The sequence below is a fragment of the Rhea americana genome, unplaced genomic scaffold, assembly GCF_003343005.1.
Source record: "Rhea americana isolate MKP2758 unplaced genomic scaffold, rheAme1 scaffold_181, whole genome shotgun sequence".
NCBI classification, from domain to species: domain Eukaryota; kingdom Metazoa; phylum Chordata; class Aves; order Rheiformes; family Rheidae; genus Rhea; species Rhea americana.
In genome coordinates, this window is record NW_028185939.1 from 1,701,245 (window position 1) to 1,723,207 (window position 21,963).

General features: G+C 49.8%; 1 protein-coding gene across 1 annotated transcript; it reads right to left on the reverse strand.

Annotated features, from left to right (window-relative positions):
• Positions 1-2,050: 2,050 nt before the first annotated feature.
• On the reverse strand, positions 2,051-21,799 carry ALKBH5 (alkB homolog 5, RNA demethylase). Its single transcript, XM_085301977.1, has 4 exons — positions 20,970-21,799; positions 13,514-13,594; positions 8,926-9,081; positions 2,051-7,082 (listed from the first exon to the last, which is right to left on the reverse strand). The coding sequence occupies exons 1-4, from the start codon at positions 21,677-21,679 to the stop codon at positions 6,899-6,901; spliced, it is 1,131 nt and encodes a 376-aa protein (XP_085158103.1). The 5' UTR covers positions 21,680-21,799; the 3' UTR covers positions 2,051-6,898.
• Between the last annotated feature and the right edge of the window lie 164 nt (positions 21,800-21,963).

Here is a 21,963-nt window from a genome sequence, read left to right on the forward strand (position 1 = left end):
AGCCCCGGGGTGAGGCGGGCTCGGCGGGGCGGGCGGGAGGAGCAGCCTCCCCCCACCGCCGCTTCGCCCACCCCGGCATGCGGCCCCACGTTGTCTGCAACACTGATCGCTAATGAGCAATCGCTAATGAACAATCACTAACGAACGCAGTTAATAACGTCAAGGGCCCTGCAGCCACGCGGGCCCCACACCACGCCACACCACACCACGGCCCTCGTCCCCCGGCTGGCAGGGAAGGGCCCGCGGCCTCCGGACCCCGCAGAGCCCCCCGCGTTCGGCACATCCCCGCCAGGGCCGCGGGGCCGCCGCCRCGTTAGCATTCGGGAGCCGTCGCTGGCTGGTGACCGAAAGTCTCCGCGCCGGCGCTGGGCTCACAAATGCCCCCGCAGGGGCCAGCCCGGGCGCTGCCAGGCTGGGTTTGCCCCTTCCCCGCGAGGCCGGACGGGTCCCCGGTGCGCGGCCCTGCCTGCCGCCCAGAGCGCGGGGCACCCTGCGCTCGCGGCGACGCGGCCGCGTCGGGCCCACGGAGCCGAGGAAACGTTCCATCGCTCGGCGGGAATTAAACACCCAGGAGCGGCCCGGCCCGGGGCGGCGAGGCGCGCAGGGGCGCCGACGGCTCGGTCCCGGGGAGCGGCGGAGGGCGAGGCGSCCGCGCCGGAGGTGTCACCCTGCCTGGAGCACTGGGCTGAGTCAGGCGAGCGCCGTCACCCTGCGTAACATCACCCGCGCAGGGCTGGGCCGGCCTCGGCCTCCCCTCCCTGCTGACKAACGCGTGGGGCAGGGCCGCCCCGGGGGGCAGCACCCCAGACCCCCGCGGGGACGCACCTGGGGGGGTCCCTGGAGCTTCCCTGGAGAGCCGGGGCTGAGCGGCGCTAAGGGGGCTGGCGCTGCAGGACGGCCCGGTGCTTTCTGACACCCGCGATTCCCGGGAGCCCGTTTCCATCCTCAAAGGCCTCTTTGTCCCCATTTTTCGGGGGCGCTCCCAGGAAACCGCTATCCCGGGCTCAGAACCAGCAATGGAGCCGCTAACGCCAACCACGCAACGCTGCTGTGCCCGCCCTGGCCCTGGGAGGCCGGCAGGGCCGGGGACCATCCCCCGGCCACGCACAGCACCTCGGGTGCTGGCACAGCCTCCTGCCTCTGTTTCTTTCCGCGCCGCAGCGCACGGCGGGGATGCAACGCCTCGCCGCGGGCCCCGTCCACCCCTTCCCCTCTCCGGCGCCGCACGGCCGCCTGCCAGCCGCRCTGCCATCTCCCTCTTGCGGGAGGAAGGAGCAGGGCAGGGCCGGCGAGGCCGAAGCCCAAAGCTGCAGCGGCAACGAGGAGCCTGGGGAGGCCAAGCCTCATCCGTGCCTCCCGGTGAGGGCACACGAGGGACGGCCCGGGGGACCTGGCCAAGCCTCCCCGGCGAGGGCTGCGAGGAGGCTGGCGAGCATGCCGGACGCAGGCTGTGCAGCCGGGAGCCCGTGGGCACTGACCCGTCCCCGCAGGGTACCGAGCTGGGGCCCAGCGGGGCTGCTCGGGGGCACCCTCGGCCCAGCGGATCCCCCCAGGCTCTGCTCTGGGCTCAGCGGGCTGCAGCGCTCCGCTCCTGCCTCTGCCCCAGCTCCGGGCCACAGCGGGACGGAGCGAAGCCAAGCCCGGCTTCGAGCTGGACRGGGCTGAGAGGAAGGGGACAGCTTTGACATTTGCTCCCTACCCCTGTCGGTACTGGGAGCGGGCAGGAGACGTGGACAGGAGGGGACGCAAGCGCCTGCTGCAGCGCGGTCCCTGGTTTCTAGGGCAGTGCAAGAGAAGACAAGGAAACTTCGCATTTAAATGCCCCCATCCCCAAGGAGCTAGAGCCTCCCTTTATTTAGAACCATTTCTCTGTCACCGCAACCTCTTTTCTGCCGCTGGGGAGGGAGGCACAGATCCGAGCGCCAGGCTCCGCACGCAGGCGGTGACACCCAGASCCTGGCATTACCTAAGCCAGGGGCTGAGGCTGGCCGGGAAGAGGAAAGACACTAGTCCTGCGGGCGAGCCAGACACCACCACGCAGGCAGGCAAGTGATGCTTTCTGCTTTTATTCAATTAATGCAGCAATCTATACAAGAAAAAAAAAAGGAAAAAAAAAAAAAAAAAAAAAAAAAAAAAAAAAAAAAAAAGGAAAAAAAAAAAAAGAAACCATGAAATTCCAAACCCTGACAGAGAAGAACCAAATTCTTCCTAAGAATCAACCAGAATTAGAAGATTCCCCCCACATCAGACTGTACATAAAATAATCTCTGCCCCATTTACAGCGTTTCACACAGTACTTTTTGTATCTCAAACTTCAGAACTGTACAACTTTGTTACAAACCACGCTTTTTCCTAGGAAAAGCTTACAGAAAAAAATATTGCCACTTTCTTTTTTATTTGTAACAAAAAAAAATTAGAATATTTAAAAAACAAAATTAAAGTCAGCCAGAACTTGTAAGTGTGGACAGGGGAGTGGGAAGGAGCAGACGTGCACTTCTCAGCCTAACKCTTCTCCTCCCGACTTGAAAAGGGAACTAACTGCATTTGGCATATAAAAGACTATTTGCCACTTGAGGTGGGTCCAAACCTCTACATTCAGGCCCAGCTCTGAACAGTCCTCAAAGCGCTGCAGCCGTTTAGACCTGTGGGTTTGGGCTCGGACACCTCCAGCGAGCACTATGCACAGCACGTACTAAACAGCGTTAACCCCAACTCGCGCCCCAGCCCAGGAGCCCGGCCRACGCTTCGCCAGAGGAGCGAGGTCGGCTCGTGCCTGGGTCGCTGTTTGTTTAGCGGAGCCTCCTGAACGGCTCACCCCACGGAGCGAGTTCACAGCCTGGCAAATGAACAACCCTCCCGAGACGAACCAAGCCTTTGGATTACAGCGTGTCACAACTCTTACTGTACTAACAGCTGGATTAGAGTTCAGCAGGTGCGGAGAGCCAGATGTGGCAACCAGGATTTTCCTGTTACATGCAATCTACCTAGACAAAGTTAAGTGGAAGTTGTCTCCAGGCATCTGGCAACCTCAGCAAAGTAGTGATTTGCTTACGGACTCGAATCTGAAAGCCACTCCCTTGGCCAGCTCACCCCTCTACAACTGGCAAACAGCCTTTCCTTCTCTTGTAATGGATCTATCAAGCCCAYGCAACCAACTCAAAAGCTTTAATTTGATCACCGAGTCTTCTCAAGATACAGGTAAGAGTAACAAAATAAATTCCTCCTTTTGACTGCAGAAAAGCAGGGACAAAACCCTTGCCTACTTCCCACTTCCTTAGGGAAGAAAAGTTCTTCCATGTTCTGGGCTGTGGGTCTGGGGCATATGCGCKAGGTCGTTGCGTTATATGTAGCCTTATTCCCAGTTGAGCTGAGCAGGTTGTATAAACTACACGCTTCGAGTGGATGGAGAGGAATTTGAACTGCGTTACTGTACCAGACGAAGACGACAAAGCCAACGCGGTCGCGTCTGTAATGAGCCTGTCTCGTGGGGCGGATGGGGAGAAGTTCCACTTTCTCTCTGCAGACAGCAGGGAGAGTGCGGGCAGGCGGCTGCAAACCAAAGCTCACTGCCATCCGTTCTCCACGCTAGACTCATGTCACCGGTCAAGGTTTGCACACCGCCCACGCACCTGACAGAGCTAGCTACAGAGAACAGATATGGGTATCATCAATATTTTGAGCCATGGTTTTACCAGACAAGTTGCAGTGTGAGATCTAGACATCTGGATCCACATGAAAAATGTATCTTCTGGTTTCGAATCAAGGTTTCACTCTGATGTTGTTCAGTGCAAAAGAGTTAAAAAACCATGTATCTACACATATACATACGTGTGTGTGTATATATATATAAAATGTCTGTACAAGTGGGGAAAACGGCCTGCCTACATACTGCGGACTCCTTGCCCAAGAGATGCTATGGGTCAGACCAGTTGTGTCCCACTTTCTCTCCAAGGTGTCAAGCCAGTCAGTCAGTTTGAAAACTATAAACACAGCAGAAGAGAAGCAGACTCAAGAGCAACTCCAGGAAGGAGCTTCACCCGTCCTTCGGAAATGGCTGCCAACTCAGACCCGCGGCACAGCTTTGGGGTGGGGGAAGGCAGGGCAGAGCTCCCGAATGCGGCAGGCAGCAATACATAACTAAAACAGGTACCCATGCGTGTTCAGCCTGCACAAGGACTGCGATGAGGTGATGGTTTGTACCAGGCTAGTGGAAAGACCTCAGGATGCCTTAGTCAGCCTTTAGCGGAGATAGAGTCAATACTTWTCCCACAGAGACCACAGCAATCCCRCTGCTTTAGGAGCTGTGAAACAGCCCCCAAAAGGCAGCTTGCCTCTACTTTCATTYTGAGTCGAGACACCAGCATACCAGTATCCGTATTGCAGAGGTAGGCATAAAATCAGGAGCGGAGGTGGAGGGGGAATGGAGGGAGAGAGGAAGAGCAGGCTGCACAGAGCAGAGACCTCCGGCGAGGAAGCACAGACAGCTCTGCCTCCTGCGACCGAGCAGCCGCAGCAAACACTGCCACCAGTAACAGAGCGAGCAGCAGAGTCGAACACCCTAGGAGGGCACAGGGCATTCTCGAGACAAATTCAGAAAGACAATTAGAAACAGCCATTCCCAGGCATCCTGCTAGCAGGGCTCTAGCTTGCCAAAGATGTTTTCAGATGCCAGCTGTAAAGAGGCAAAGGGATCGATACTCCCTGCATGCTGCTTTGCTAGCAGGGGAATGCCAAGCTTTCCGAAACAGGGATTCTGTAGCCAAGAGCTGGCCTGAATTCTCTGCAGCAAGTTAGGAGGGCAAGGAACACCCGCTTCAAATGCTAAATGTAGTCTGAAAACAGCTTCTTAAAAGAGAGGAAAAAAAAAAAAAAATCAGAAGCAGTAGAAGCATGAACTTCGAAGGCTGGCCAAGAAGCTGTTCTCATTCCTCTGCACCGAGCTGACAGTTCTCAGCCAGGAAGGCAATCTAACAAAGAGAATCAGAGGTAGGCACCAAGTGCCTCACCTACGAAACCTCTCAGATTGGTGCTGTGCTGAAGGTGAYGGTGATTTCATTTGCGCCAGCACCCCTGCTAGATCCAGCTTTAGCAGTAACTCAGCAGTCGAGTGGCAGGAGCTGCAGCAATTGTCGGGGGGAAGAATACACCAAAACCCCGTTGTTAGCAAACACGCTCAATTGCTAAGGAACAGCGCTCGGGGAACAATGCCTTGGCTTTTTGACTGAGAGCTCCTCATGACAGCAGCAAATGGGTTTCAAAATATATTACATCTTTTTATTGCCAAGCGTGCAGACCATGAAGCATGGGGAACACAACACTACAGAAAACTACAATTTGAGGGAAGGCAAAGCAGTAAAAATTATTTAAAAATAAGACTACYTCTTATGACTGCCAACACTTGGGTTCAAAGAATCAACTTGAGGAAGTTTCTTAAAAGTAGGGTTCTAAATATGGTGTTAGGCCTCAAACTTTGAAAATGCTCAGACTTCAGGCCAGGGTAATGCAAATTGGCTGAAAGAAGAAAAGGAAGAACGGAGACTTCATGACATTAACTCCACAGGGCCAAACGCCTGATTCTTCTYAGCATTTCCTGTAGCAATTAGAATACTCCCTGCCACAGCAATACACTCAATCTTAAGCAAGGAGGAGGCACACAACCACTGCCATGCTAGCTGATGGATACACCTGAACTGACGGTGTCTCTTAGRCCAAACCATAGCCTTATAATGCCTCACAGTGTCCCCGCTTCCAAAGCCAGCCCCAGAGGGGAAGGACCGCGGGCCAAGCTGCCCCRTAGCCCTCAGGCTACAGCAGTGCCTGGTTCCTGCTCTGCCCCAGGATGTGGAGAAGCACAGCAGGTCCCAAGGGACTGGATACTCTGCCATCTCAACTCGCTCAACCTAGAAGGGGAAYGAAAGCCAGTCCACCACGCTGCCAGGCAGTAGAAAACAGCCCTTCTCAAGGAGTCCCAAGGCAAGCACTCTCACAAGCGCAGCATCTCTCYTACACCTCTTTGCTATCTCCAGCTCCAGAAAGCAGCATGTATTCAATGCAGYCACTCACTTGGCAGTCCCTGGACTCCAATATGGACCTGTCAGACTGGCCTCAAAGAAGCCAGCCAAGACACCAGCCATGCTTCCTCTTCCTCCAACCAAAATACATCACTGGTCAGATCAGCACTGAGAAACCAGAGTTTACATACATTCTTCATAGAGAGGGCACTACAGGGACACAAGGCTGTGAGCCCAAGTTGGCTTGGAACAGGGACTGGAAAGAAAATCTACGGCATTTAAAACTGGTACTAAAGTGCAACAAAAATGTCCTAAACCTTTTGTAATCGATTGCAGTAAAAAGGGTCTGCAAAGCTTCAAACTTCCAGTTACTGTAGGGCATCCTTAAAAAACAACCCAACAACAACAAAGTAATAGCAGACCAAGGAGCCCTTTGGTGAAGCGAGGAATACGAGGCCACCACAGAATTTCAGCTCCTGGAGTCAAACATCATATTTAGAACATTTGAAAAGTAAGAAAGTTAAAGCAAAAGACAAAAATACAATTCTTGAATCTTGCGCAATGAAATACTTAAACTTTTTGGTGTTTTCAAAAAAAAAAAAAATCCCAACAGACAGCCTGGCACAACTTTATCTGCTTCCTAAGGGAGAGGTGCCCATTTGACCCATGACTCAGGTCACCACGTGCACTGGACATGTTCCATCCTTACATATGTCTCAGCATTCCTCCATTCATAAAAATAAATTGCTAGATCCTTCCTGTTTATTCTTCAGCCTGAAAGGAAAAACCAAAACTGAAGCTAGATGGAAGATAGCCAGAGGGAGGAGAAATTTTTCACAGACTGGAGGCCAATCTTATCAGCTCCGTGAGCCTGGAAAGTGCATTCCTCAGTGTCGCCTCATTTTAACTTTCCTGGCTGGACTGCCATCCTCCTCCTCTTCATCACAGTCCTCCGTGTACTCGTAAGACCTTCGCCAATAGTTCTCAGAGCTGAAGTTACTCCGTCTCCTATGTTTTGGTAAGAGGACCGAGCGCCTGTTCTCTTCTTTATCCATTTCTAGAATCCGTGGCCTAAGGAAAGAGAATGAGAGAGGGAGTGAAAGTACACATCCATGAGGGGATTTAAGCATTCCTTGTGTGGAGACTATATGGAGCTTTGCATACTTTGAGTGATACAAATGACCATGCCCGCATTATTCTCCTGGCGCTATGCTCTGGATGCTCAGCAAAAACAGACCATCAAGCTGTATGTCCTGTAGAGGCTGAGAATTTTTGTTTTCAATAGTGCAAGTCCCTCTCCCTTTACACTGCAAGTTTTAGTCTCTCTCTCCACAAGGAACATCTCCAAGCAGACCAGTCACTCCTTCTGAAAGGGGGTTTATTGCCCCAAGTAACATCCCTTGTACAGAAGAGTCTCTCACACTGCAGAAGTCACAGCATGAGTGGAATCCTCTTTAAACTGCTCGGATTCTCGTTGTTCAGGATCAAACGATAGCCCCAGACTCCTCTGTCCTCTTGCCAGTTCTTTCGAATGTTAGCAGAGTCAGCAAAGCTGCCTCTGTTCTCACCAGAGATCACTTCATACTAGGACAGTGCTGACAGCATTCAAGGCTGCACAAACCAGTTACTTTACTCTAGGCGGGAACTTCTATGTTCCTCTAAAATGCTGCTATCTGATATCAGTGCTATTTAGCTATATTATACTGGAGTCTTTTAGGCCAAGGAAGAAGAAAAAAATGCTTTTAATAGCCATCACATGGTTTCCATACACCCAGATCTGTGCACAGCTCCTTTGGATAAGGTACGTCTCCTTCACATTAGGCTGAGAAACAGTTCTCATAGATATACAGACTTTGTCTTCCATGATCACTTCTCAAATCATTCAGCCCTGGCCCACTGCATGCTTGGGATAAGTTTACATTCGCAGGCAAGCTTCTCTTCTTGATCTACGTTCCTAGCCACTCTGAGTTCTGCTCATGAACAAGCCATACCCCGCCCTCCTCCTTCCCTAAGACAAGCTGAAACAAGGGCTGGGACTGTGCAGCAGCCAAGCCCCAGGACCAAGCGAGCCTTCTGGCTTTACACAATGTGAGCAGAATGTCATCTTAATCCTTGGGAAGCTCTGGACATTAGAGAATACCAAAAATATTGCATGACAGCTCAAAACACAGCTGACACATTTGCTATCACTCATGGCTACCAGTACATTCATACAGAGAGAAAGGTGGTGTTTTAACGCTTCCCCCTTACGGGAAGCCTTGCTCCAGAACTCAAACTGACTGAAACCTCAGCAAGGAGTTTCTTGAAGGTCAGTCTTATGCATTCATACAGTCCAGTTACACTAAAAAAAAWYCMMMAAMMAAAAAWYCMMMMSSMRSYTWAAAAAAAAAAAAAAATCAAACCAAACCAAAACAAGTCTAAGAAGCTTCCCAAGATGATCTTCACCCTTCCCAGTTAGCAAACTCTTATGTTCTCTCCAAAGACTACTTTCATAATGTACTTCATAACAGCTGCACAGGTTGCTTGGCAATAGAGGTCAAAAATAATTAGCTGCAGGGAAACTATTGTTCTGAATGGCTGCATTTATCAAGAGCTAGCCAAATCTTCATTGCTTCTTCATTATGCCACTCACAGGATAGACAATGTAAGCTGCTTATAGCCAGAGCTTAGCCTTCACAAGCCTAGAAGGAGCATATATAAGAACCTCATTCGAATAAAATAGATTTGTATGACACAGAAAGCACCTGGGAAGTCACTCCAGGTAGAGTCAGACAGAAGCATTATAGCTCCAGTACAGAGGTGTAAAATAGGGTGTTTTAAATGTGATGCACAGCCTCTCTTTTTAGAGGCCAGGAACCTCAGACATGCACAGAGGTAGAGGTGCCATCCAAAACTTTAGGAAAGATCATCCTACCTGTGAGCAGCATCAGGATCTGCTTTGCGATGGGACCGCTTTGGTTTCAGAATCTGGTCCCTGTTGCTTCCCGATAGACGGTCAGAGGTGTAACCTGGTGGCAACACAGAGCTACTCAGCGATTTTGTTTCCAATCGAGGTGCATCTAGTCTTGTTCTGTAAATATTTAAAAAGAGAAGAATTTGCAAGGAGTTTCTGGAGAATTGCTACCATGCTGCAGTAGACATTTGTCCTAGATGCACTGAAGTACAACCCTCAGTCCCAGCCACAAAGCTCAGAAAGAGGGTCAAGAACATTACACTCAACAGCAGCACAAACTGCAGCTTTCTGGTATTCGAAGCTTTAACCTCTACCGCCTTGGTTGGAGGAAAGCAGTCAGTGTAGCCATGAGGAGAGGTGTAGCCAAGGGTGCCGCGCTCACTGCAGTCCCAGTCATAGGACACAGAGTAGAGGTGTTAGAACCCCCTGTGAAATCACAGCAACTGCTCAATAATTTGCAACTCCAGTTAAGCTGCCTGGGAGATGCACTGGAAAAGTCACCATCCCCTGCAACAGTAATAATTGTTTCTAGCAGGAATCTCTCTACTGTCAAGAGATCTCATGGGGTCCAGCATTTCTCAGCTTGACTAGGAAAGAGGTTTAAATCAAGAGTCAAAGTAAGAGTCAGGAGAATGCCTAGCTAACAGAAGCTGCACCATGTCCCTTCCAACATCCCCGCACAGTCTTACTCACACTGGAATAGAAACACACTAAAGCTGTACCAGAAAGCAAGCACAGCTCACCCCAGAGCAGAACTGCCTCTGCAGTTGGCCCCAGCAGGGCTGTAGTCAGCAGCCTCCACGCACACATGGAGAAGAGGCAACAGGCCTAGCAACAGCTGTGCAGTAGGAATGAAAACTTGACAGCACAGCATCTTATCACAGTTCTATCACCATCTCCAAGCACAGCATAGTTACCAGTCTCAACTTCCAAGCAGTGCTAAAGTCTATTTCAAAACACAGACTGAAACCGAAGCACCAAAATGCAGTAAAAGGTGATGCCCATGTTTCTGAACAGCCAATTTCAAGACGATCAAGCCACTTCCTGGAAAGAGAGGCACCCTGATGTTTCTGCAGCCTGCCTCCCTCCAAGGAATCAGGGGTGAATATCTAAGGGGTCTGGTATGAGAAAGGGGAGGATTACTTGCTGTTCTCTAATCTTGAACTTCAGCTTTTGAAGGAGGTTTCCATCYGAGAAACCCAATCTAAACACTTCTTAGGGAGCCTCTGTAGGTGCCAAGCAAGTTTCCTCTCTGCCATCCTCACCTGCCAGCCTGATGCCAGGCTGGCAACACAAAGCTGGGCACAGCAGCCCCTATCKGCCCAGCATGYCAGAAGCAAGAAATGCTTCCACAGATAGCTATCAGGCATCAGGCTRGAGTCTGTACTAGCCTGTAATGCCRTGGCACTGAGCTGTTCTCAGCTCCAGGACTGGATTCMGTCCAGCTAGAACACCACAGCACTGCAGATTCTGCCCTAGACAAGCTAGGTGRTTTAAATACCTTTCAGATATAATGACAACTACAGGCCTGCAGTGAAGAAAACCACTAAATATACTGTAGGAGCAAGAGAACACCAGCCATGCTCTTTACCTCCATAGAGCAATACAGATATGAACTACAGGAGCAGATTCTAGGAGGAGCTATACTAAATGGAGAGCAAATTATCTACCAAAGTTCTAGCTGAACAAAATAACTCCCAGATGTAATGGCTTACAAAGAAGTGCTTACAAATGGCATCATAAGCCCTCTAAAATGACTTTCAAGACCCGCTTGAATAGGTCTCATTTCTATCCCTACCTCCCACATCACTTCTTTCAGCATCTCTTGAAATTCAGAGCATCRTTCCTTCCCTCATCCCCCAGTCTCCTGCTCAAAGCACTTCTAAACCTTGCYGGCTCCCTGCAGCCCTGCACTTTGGTACACAGGAAACACTGTAAATATCACCACACTACTGCACTGAAGCGCTTATGACCTACTTGGTAACCACGCTGCTCTCAAGCATCCTGCAAAACCCAGTCACTTCTCTAGCACATACAGCTCTGTTCTCCCGCTACTGCCAGCAAAAACTGTTTCTAGTATCTTACGCCCAGAGTACAGGCAAGGACAGATTCAGACTCAAATGTCTGGGGCCCAGCAGACTCCGACAGCCTATTCAAAGCCAAAAAGCCCAGCTCCTAACTGCAGCAAAGTTTATGTCATTCTGTGACCCAACAGATCTGATCCRTCTGGAAAGCTCGGGGCTGACTTTTACTGAGAAGACAAGGCAGATGAGTTTTCTGAGGTCATTGGCTGCTCCCAAGTCTCTCATGCTAGCAGACTACTAACGGAAGTAGCTGTTTTCCTGGTTGCATAACATCCTATTTAAGCCTGCGCAAGTCGCATGATCCATGACTGGGGAATGGTATTCACCACAGCAATACATGCTCTGGGGATGTGAGCACAGACAAAGGTCACCACAGCCCTGCTGTGCATGCATGTGTGCACCCGGGACTCAGCAAGGAGACGGCCTCCATCACAAGGGATAGGCAGCAATTAATAAGCTCTATTTGGCAGCAGACTGCACCCTTTGGCGAACACGCATTTGCCATGTATTCACCAGGGCTGCTAAGCTCTATGGAGATTACACAGAAATAATTACCSGGGGTTTCCACTTTGCTCAGAAAAAAATCCTGCTGGGGTAACAATCAGCCTGCCATTCACTTCAGCCCACCACTGTCTGCATATGACCATATCATGATCCAGCCCTAAGCAAATCAGGCCCCTTTGTGGAAGGCAGGAGGACCCACTGCTACAAAGAACAGCTAAGCAAACACAGCCAACATGGCTTTGCTAGCAGCTACCAGGCGTTCTCCATCCAGCAGCAGTGCACTAGGTCAGCCAGATAAAACTTAACCAGCTAGATGTTTGCCCAGTTTCACTTTGAGGGCAGTCAGGCTAGAGTGAAATAACTAAACATCCCTAGCTTACAGAGGTTGATGAAAGCAAGAGATAGGGCCAGTTTAAGCAGGCATGTTATACATCTGACCAGTTTGGGTAGTTTCAGTTTATTTAGCCAAGTCTGTCTTTTCTAGAGAACTACTTCACATCACAGAACAGATAGCTTCTCTCTCCCAAAGTCCAACTAAGGCAGCCTATTCCAGACATGTCCCACTACAGGATTTGAAAATGCCTTCCACTGGTGCTAATCAGCATCCCACTACTTTTCTTTGGCTACAGTAACCAACAATTTGAACGCAACAGCCTTTTAGTTCTCATTACAACCCTCTCACTTTAAACCCAATGCGGCAACAACCAGCTATTGGGTGGTTTGGTTCTAATCTTCCTTCCTTCCGTCCTGCTCCCTCATCTGCCACATCTCATCTCTGGGTCTGTGCTGATTTTGCCTGGCTAATGCCTCAGGGCTGCTGGTTTTCCTGCTTTCGTTTCATGGGTCTCTCTAACCAGATGTCCAACTCTCCACTCTGCTGGCTTTGTGCCACGTCTTCACAATGTTGCCAGACTTGTTTGAAACCAACTAAGCTGCCCGAAAGCTCAGCAAGTCTGAACCGAGACTGCTTGCCTGCTAGCCTTATGCCAGCCTGCACTACAGCTGCGGCTCTGCCACTGTGCCCTTGCTTTCCTCTGGGTTTACAAGGGTTTGAAGTACTCAAGTCACAGGTTTTCACCTGCAAGAGGAGTTCTTAACACTAGTATTGTTGTTAACACCTTCTGAGGCACGTTCAACAAGGGTTAATGTGTGGCAGTCATGTATTTTGTAGTCTTCTAGTAAAAGGGATTGGGGATATTTCAGGGTACAAACAAGGTTTTACTGAGGAGTTTGGGCTGGGGTTTTTTGTTTGTTTTCTATTCTGAAAAGCTTCAGGGACATGCACCAGCTGACGAAATCTCACCAGTTGACCAAGACAGTATACCAAAACTGAACAGCTTACAGAATGTTCCTTCCCAACATCAACTCAGAAGAAAAGCTCTGTAACCTCCTCACTAAATTCACTATATCCACTTGACTTAGAGAAGAAAAGGCTAGTTTCTCTCTCCAGGAAACGAAAGTCATGCTACCAAGAAAACCGTATCTGCTTTATAGAAGGTTCTTCATCACAAGCATCAGCTTCAAAGGACAGTCTGGGTAACTTACAACATGTGGCTATCATATGATCAGGCACCTGAATATGTAGCCCAAAATAAAAGAGTTTGAAATTCTAGCTGTTTAGAGAATTGAGCAGCCAATGAAAGCCAGGAGTTTGGATGTTACCAGTGCTTGCAAACCCAGGCATTACAATGAAGTACTGCTGCACACAGCAAAAAAGTGAGAAGCGATCAACTTTGTAGCAACAAGTTCAACCTACGTCCATTGGCCAAGCATTGGGTATGGCAGGACACAGGCAAGCATCAGAGTGGGATCTGATAAAGATTTAAAACCAACCCAGCATATTTAGAAACAAGACAGTTTTAAAGAGTTTCTTTAAAGTCACTTGAGGAAAAAAAAAAAGAAAAAAAAGAAAAAAACCACATTCAAGTTTATCTCACTGTCCAGGGAGCTTCAACACTTACTTTCGAAGGATGATGACAGCTCTTCTCTCCTTGATGTCCTGTGGTCGAATACAGTGTGTAATTTCATCAGCTGCATATCCACTGTCAATGAAAACAAAAAGCCACTGTGAGTAGGATGACAAGCAGGGGCCAAAAGTTGTTGCCAGCATTTACAACTCAGTTTGGCCAGTCATTTCCTAGCTTCCACCATGAAATTCAAATACCATACAGTTTCTTAGCTGTGCAGGAGCCAGACTTACACGAAGAGAGAAATTTCAAGAAAGAATGAGGACAAYCAGGCCTTCTTTTTTTGGACTCAATTTTTTTTTTTAGCATACACCAGAGAAAACTGTCACCTGCCACAACACCATGAATTAAGATACGTAGAAAATGAGTTTATAGAATGTAAATTCAGCCAATTCATTTAGGGACAGAGAACAACAGAAAAAAAAATATCACCATGTTCCTCCAAAGGATATTCTCACACATTTCGTTGAGAAAAAGCTACCTGTCGTCACTGAGGCGCACAGCGTAGCCAGACATGTTCATGCATGGGAGCTGGTTAGCCGAGCTGCTGTTGGAGCTTCCCTTGCGGATGGCGGGTGAGGTTTGACACTGATCAGTCAGTCACAGGCTGCAGGCAGTAAGCACCAGTGGTGGTAAGAGCTGCGTATTTCATCCCCCATCGCCTGGGCTTGGGCCACTCCCCGCACAGCATTCTCACCCTCTCTGCTGCCCCCGGTGTGGCAAGTCCTTCTCAGTCACAGCCCAAACACCACYCCCTACCAAAGCCTAAACCAAGCGTAACACACGCTGCGAACACGAGACGGCCAGTCTGTGAATTCAGGCCTGCAAACCAGCCTGCACTCCTAAAACCTCCATGCCACAGAGCTTACAAGGGCTCGAGACAGCTACTTGGGCTGATGATTCTTACAGCTTGCTAGAACAGCAACATTGCCACGCTGTCATTATGTGCAGGAGAGCGCTCTGGTGCACAAGATGACTTAATCTACTCGAAGTTTCTAGCAGCTGGGGAGAAAAGCCAAGGCAAACCAGGTCCCCAGCTATCTGGAACATACACAACTTTTTTCTTGCGGCTGCCTCTCTTGTTAAGCACAATTCCCAGGGTCCAGCACAGCAAACGAGAACATGGCCTCGGGCTTCAGGCAAGTTCATGGACAGCAGCCATCACACCTGCTCAGAAAAACAAGCCGCTTCACGGAAAGGTGCTTAAGCAGGAATGTGTTCTCTTATGTCTGCGTCCTCTCCGCATGGATGCTAATGAGCAAGGCTTTGAGACACAGGCCTGCTCTCTACCTGCTGTTCTTCTCTTTGTGAATAGATGCTCTCAAAACTGAAGAATTTGAGTCCAACATGGGGAAAGGGAAGTTAAATGCTTTTGGAGCTTCCTGAAATGGCTGACAAGGACAGGAAGGACTTCAAAGAGGACTTGGATAAAGACTGCTCAAATMACAGTAGGCTAATGCACTGCCACCTTGGTTTAACCCAAGGTAGAAACCGAGTTTCCCAAAGAGCTAATCCACACGCTTGCGGATTGAAGAAATTCTACTACCGATCACCACAACACTTCCCAGAGGCAGGTGTTTTGCTTACAACATAGCCACGGCATGTCTTGCCTTGCACCAAGGTTAGAATTCATTTCCTGTGGGAGTCCTTTAGCTCAGCATTTGGCAGCACCTCCAGACACTCTTTCCGACAGAGAAGGCTTTGCTCTCCCCCTGCCCTCCAGCCCGACTGGGGAAGACGCTGCTCACAACAAGGCTCTGCCGTCAGCTTGCTGCTGCCATTGCAGAGCCAGCTCTCAGCCGGCACTCCGGGAGCAGGGCCTCTGCCACTTGCCTGCCGGTTACTGAGGATGCTCAGAGCAGAGGGGAGCAGATCACGCACATGCAGGTCTTTTCTAGGGACAGGACCRTGTTTCCTTTATCTGGTTAGATAACCCACCCACTCACCTAGAAATGCATAGCTCTCACTCCAAGACAGATTTACTGCTTTGAGAAGAGTTAAGAGTCTAAGACCTGAGCTGTTAAACTGGGGGTTGTTGTCCACCCCCCCCATCACCCAGGGCATTGCAGAACAAGACACTGTTATGCAAAGGGGCTTATAATAATGCTCTATTATGTTCCAGAAACCTCTGCGTCAAGCTCCAGCGAATTCATTAATATCACCCATGTTAACATTCAACTCGGCACATCCTTCGCGACACCCTGAACATAAGGAAAAGGTTTGTCTCAAGACCTGCACTCTCTATCACAAGATGTCAGCCAGGCCACATGTTCTCTCTCCCCAGACCTTATCCTACTTTCCAGCTCACTTTCAAAACAGCATTAAACAAAACCTGTGGCCCAGATGCACATGGTTAGCATCAAAGCAACAGTTCTGGTACTCCAGTCCTAGGTCCTAATGGGCACTCAGCAGTCAGCCTCAATGCCACGCTGGCAGGGCAAAAACTCAGCTTCTGCTGCATAAAATACAGCAAGTGTCTCACTGTATGGCCCTCCAGCAAAGAGGCTCACACAGGCACAAGGCAGGGAAACAGAAGTTATTTCGTCATGTCCCAGTTGTTCTGCTTTGTGTCAGTAAAAACTTCTTGTCTGCCACCTGGCCTTGCTACATATTGATGATGGCTAAGTTCACAGGGCAAAGAAACAGAGATTATCTTTTTGCCTGGAGAACAAAACCAAAGTGCAGGGGAAGGGATAACTGCCACTCGCTAAGGAAATCCCTACATCGCTGCCCACAAGAATGCTTATGAACACCTGAGTATGCTGTGTCTGATCTGTAGAGCATTCTTCCAGAAGAGCAAGAGAAGGTGCAGAGGCTATCCACCTGCTATGCCAAACAGCCCAACCAACATCCTACCTCCTTACTAACCTGCTGGAGCTCATATCAGCAACCCACTGGGAACCCCTTTCCTCAGCCCAGAAGACAGTGCCAAGCCATAACATAACTGGCTCATGCTGAGATAGAAGTAGATTTAGCGTACAAATATCACTAGAAATGAGGCTCCAAGTTCTGCACAGTCTCTAATGAGAGAGGCTTCTAGGGGCTGAAGATGGCCAGGCCTGCTGGAGGGAAGAGGGATCRCTCACACTAGCACACCACCACAAGAGGTTAGGCCAGTCATCATGGGGTTTGAACAGCTCGAGGCTTTACTTGTAGTTTGAGCGCTGTTGTCACAAGTCACTGAGGTGACATCAACTAATTCAAGGAAAGTTTGAACAAATCTAGTTGCCTTATCGCCACTGGCACACACAGAACTTCCTCTGTGCCAGAGGCATGTACAGTTTTTTCTGAGGGCTCAGACTTTTCCAGAAAAGTGTCTAACACAAACAGTCGTGGACAGATTCCTCCATCTGGGAAGAAAACAGGTTCATCCTCCAGAGACTGCAACCAGCTCTGATTACACTACCATCAGGCATCCCTCTAGACAACAGGGGGGACAAACATCACAAAGTTTCCACTGCTATTATAAGCAATGGGGAGTAGATCTGTTTTCTTCCTAGAGCGCTTACCAGCTTCAGAAGAAAAGTCCATACGATGTACACGCTCTCAGAACATCACAAATTTCACTTTTGGTAATTTCTTCCTCTGGCTAAATGCAACCTCATCAATTATTTCCAACCRTGGTGCTGAGAGATGTAGCATTCAGCAGCTAAACAAAAACCCACAGGTTCCCAGGATCTGTTGCCTATGACAGTGGCCACACGGCATGGTCCAGTACAGAAGGATCTGACCKAAACTGTCCACCCTGGCTGGCTTTGGGCCCCCTCAGCTCCCTTCCTCTTTTTCTGGTGAAGCGCTTGTCAAAGCACACRTTCCCCAGCGCACAGTTCCTCCATCTCCTCCCCGCTGCCTCTATTGACTGACGCTTGACAAATTCTTAAAGACAAACACACACACACACACACACGTGTGCACACACACAAATGCGATCCACTCAACAGCCATCAGCGGAAAGTTGCAACTCAAAGCTAAGATGAGAGCTGCTGGGGTGAATGGTACACAGGCCTGAAACCCAACTTCGCTCACACTGCCCAAGAACAGCAGCGCAGCAAGATGCCCTGATGCACTTCCTCTCAGCCTGGCTGGCAGCAGGCACAGGCCAGCGTGTGAAAGCTAAAACAAACCTGCGTGATTACCTGCTTCCTGGGGCTACAGGAGAAGAACCTGCAGAGGGGACTGGAAGAGGCTTTCTTCTTCTAGATATCAAACCCTACAACTGGGCAAATTGGTACTTAAAGTCCAAAAGGAGAAAAMAAAACAAAACAAAAGCACCTCTCTGGGAGAGCAAAGACCTCATTCCTGAACCTCGGTGCGGCTTAGTGTCTGTCCTGCTGGCAGAGGTGCACAGCACTGCTAGGAGTCTCTGTTTTGCCTGCAAAACTATTTAAGGAGGATACCCTTTAAACACTAAACCGGAGTTTGAGATCTAAGCACTTTAGAGCAAGTTTGATACAGGTTCAGTGTCTGCAAACACCATGGACTGTTCGACAGAAGAAAAATTCTCCYGTTTACTATGAAGTTTAGCCTGCAGTATCCTTTATACATATGCCACAAGGCATTTTACTGACAACAGAAATTCCGACAGGAAAAAAACTGAACCCACCCCAAGGAGACAAAGTAAATACAGCCAATGGAGGGATACAGGAACCTTCCACGCTGCACTCCTCCGGGGGGGTGAGGGTGTAAGTGGCTATAAAATCAGGAAGACAATTTTGAATAGACTGCTGAGAGTAGGAACAGGACAGGCACACTGGGGAGAACTGGAGAAAGATGCAGGCAAAGAGACTGAACAGCTTTCTGCAGATCCTCATCATTCCCACACGGCAGCAAAACAGATGTGGCTACACTGGCTTCCCCAGAAAGGAGACATGCCAGGAGCAACCACTGACCCAGCAATATTTGAATCAGACATTACAAGCATGCCATTTCTATCTGCGCCGTTTCCCTATCTCCAGGGCAACTGCCTTCAGCAACTGTTTACTGGGAGGAGAAAGAGCCAAGTTTGGAGAGTTGATTTAAACATGACCAAGAGSTAGATATCAGACATACACCACTGAGAGCTTACTGAGGGTCTGCATGTCTTCCCTCTACTCTCAAATCTATCAGGTTAGAGGGGAGACAGGAGATTTGCCGAAGTCAAGGAACTCATATCCAGCCAGGATCATATTATCGCAAAACAATCACTCTGGCAGAATCTCGCYTAAGTGAGTGCTAAGTGTCTGCTAACTGCTGTACTGAAACTRAAATAATCCCCATTTTAAAGTCTATTATTTGCTGGAAAACAGAACATCTTACTGTGAATTGAGCTAGTGAATGCCAGCAGTAGGTCAGTCAAAAAAACAACAGTTCTATTTAGATATTAAAAAATAATCTCATTTATTTGTATGATTGCTTAACATACTCTAATAAACTGATTATGGCACCCTCAAGTGCTGGCCACAAACCCAGTCACACAGGTCTGGGGGACACCCCATATCAATTCCGGGAACCTTCAGCCAGCTTCCCCACTCTTTCTAGTGTTTGGGGTAAAGAATAAGGATAAGAGACATGACAATCTGCTTATCTCGTCCTGAAGCAGAGAAAAGGACCTATCACTCTTCCCTAAACTGCTGATACTCCACTGCTACGTCTCAATACGCCTTCAAATGTAAAGGCCAGAAGAGCTTTCCTAGTGACTTATATTACAAGTCAGACTATGGACGTGACCCTGCATTAACTGCTCTACCAGACCACTTCAAAGTGTGAGAATATTCTCTCTGCTATATAGAAAACACTGGCTAGGAAAAAAAGGGTAACTATYTACTCCAAGACACCTTGGGAAAGGCAGGGGCTCAAATCACTACCAGGGAAGTTAGAGTAGAAAGTTTTCCTCCTCATGTCTAATGAGGAGTTATGGACCAGAAGAGGTAGCCCATCAAAAGCAGTCTCCAGCCCTGCAGAACTGAGGCTGCTTCAGAGTAGAGTGACACACTAGACAGGTCCCTCCCAGCCCTATTTCATGAAACTGTTCCTGACCTCTGCCCTTCTCCAGCACCCTCCCAAGCCCAACCAAATTCACCAGGGTGAGAGAAGATGTCTTTAGCTTCAGGAGAGCTATTCTTGCTCACACATCCATCTGCAGTCCTCTCATCCCTCACTAATCTACAGAAGTTACCTAACACAGGGAGTACTGCAAGGATTAGTTAATGTTTGTGCAGCTTTTCAGAGATAAAAGCTACGTGAGATCTAAGCATTTATTATTGATGCACTAGTCAACAGTGCAACACTGTATATATGGGGGGGGGAGGAATTCCTTCCTGAACCCTGCAGCGATCACTTTACAAGCCAAACACAGGATTGCGTTACAGCCAGGGAGCCCTGAAAACTGGCCTGGACATTTCCCAGTCAGAGTTGGGGATGGGGGGGGCAAAGAGAGAGATATAGTTGATAGCTCAGAGCACTGTTGGCAGAGTTTGGGCTATCCCTGCTCCTGGCAGGGAGCACTCTGACCTTCAGGACATGARGGACCGAGGGACTTGTGCTCATGAAGTCAGGCAGCCCTAGCACTGGATTTCTAGCCCTCCGTAATACCTAAAAGCCCACTGTTTTTTCAAGGCCATGCACAGCACCCTGCCCACACTCAGCCTGCCCCTCATCCGCCTGCAAGCCCAGCCTGCACAGCAACTACCAGAGCGACCAAGGAGACAGAGGGGATTAGGACACCAGTGTTTCCAAGTGCCAATCCCAGCTTTACTACCGACTTGCTGTGTGACCTTGGGCAGGTCATTTTACCTCTACAGTCTCTCCCCACTTGCAAGAACAGGAATAATTTCTTGTACCTGCAACCAATACCCATGGTCGCTGTGCCGTGTTTATAGTGTGCTTCCAAGGGACTGTCCCACAAGGCTCTGCACTCAGATCTCCCATCAGAGTCTCTCAGGTGAGTATTTAATAGTCCCAATTTACAGATTAGGAAGACATAGCCATTCACACCTTCCCTCTATGCTTAAGGTCAYGTAGGGAGTCAACGACTGAGCTAAGAATAGAACCCAGGAGCKCTGTCTCAACCAGCTGCTCCACTACGGCCGCTCTTGGGCAGAGAATCCATTTTGTGTCTCGATGCGTATTTTAACTGTTTACGGGAACTAAAGTGAACCTCAGCTCCACAAGTGGCCGCATTCAGACCAGAACTCACGTCATCCCCTGCAGAGAAGACTGCCCTCGAGCAGGCAGCAGTGTGGCCAGGCTGTCAAAATCACCCTTTCTCCTGCATTCCCATCCACCACGTTGGTGGTATCCCCAGGATCCTTCCTTAATCTTTCTACCGTACAGAGACCCTGCACACCTACAGACAGGCAGATCGTGCCTGAGCTGCTGTTGGGGTGTGCATCCATGTGTCTCGTGATTAGCATTACACAACCAAGTCTCAGCACATTAGCTAAACAGAGGCCTCGGCAATGCGGTGAGTTACCTGAGTACTGTGACGCTTCCTCTCTTCACYGGCAGGAACAGAACGGGCTCTGAGACCCTGATGGGCTTGAACTGGAACTTACACCCAAAGCAGAGCGCAGAGTCGCTGAAGAATGACACAGAGACGATGGGCCTCTCAAAGATATGGATGGGGTCCACATGGGAGACAATACAGCCCCCGGGCTGATAGTCGTTGATCACAGCACTGTTCACAAAGCCCTCGGGGATTACCCTGTGCTCCACAAGCTTTCTGATCACCAGGTCATGCACCCACTCTGGGATGGCATCAACCTCCCCCCGAGGGTACAGCCGTTCCTGGCCAGGGCCTCGCCTCTGCAGCTGAGACCCATACGTGTAGCCCTCCCCAAAGAAATACTTGTTCCGAAGAGGTGCTCGATCCACTGTGTGCTCTTTGTAGAGCCCCTTCTCAGCCCGGGACACCACGTCCTCAATGCGGGCTTCGATCTTGGCACACTCCTCYGTACTGAAGAGACGAAGCTGACGGATGCCACTTTTGACTTTCCGGGCCTCTTCCTCCTCCTTCTGCTCCTCGTAGTCACTGGGCTCGGAGTCGGAGTCCTCGTGGTACCTGCGTTTGCGCTCGTAGGAGGACTCCATGGGCTCCCGCAGGCTGCTGCCTTTGTAGTTGTCCCGATAAGGCATCATGGACTTCAGCTTCTCTCGCAGGTCTGTGTAGCCACTCCCAGCCATAGTGCGTCTGCAGCCCCCTCCTTTATTGATCTCCTCGCTGCACACCGCTTCGGGCCGCGGAGGGGGACGCGCAGCTGCTATTCATGGCATCCGCTGCCCTGCTGGAAGAGCCCCAAAGGGATGAGAGCTGGAGCGATCACCCAGGCTCCCAGGCCGGGCTCCCCCGACCCCCTCCCGGGCTGGGGGAAGCGCCCACGCAGCCCCTATATCCGGGCTGGGCACCCGGGCGCAGCCTGGCCCTGGGACGTCCGGTCGGGCCCAGCACCCAGCCAGGCCGTGCCCGC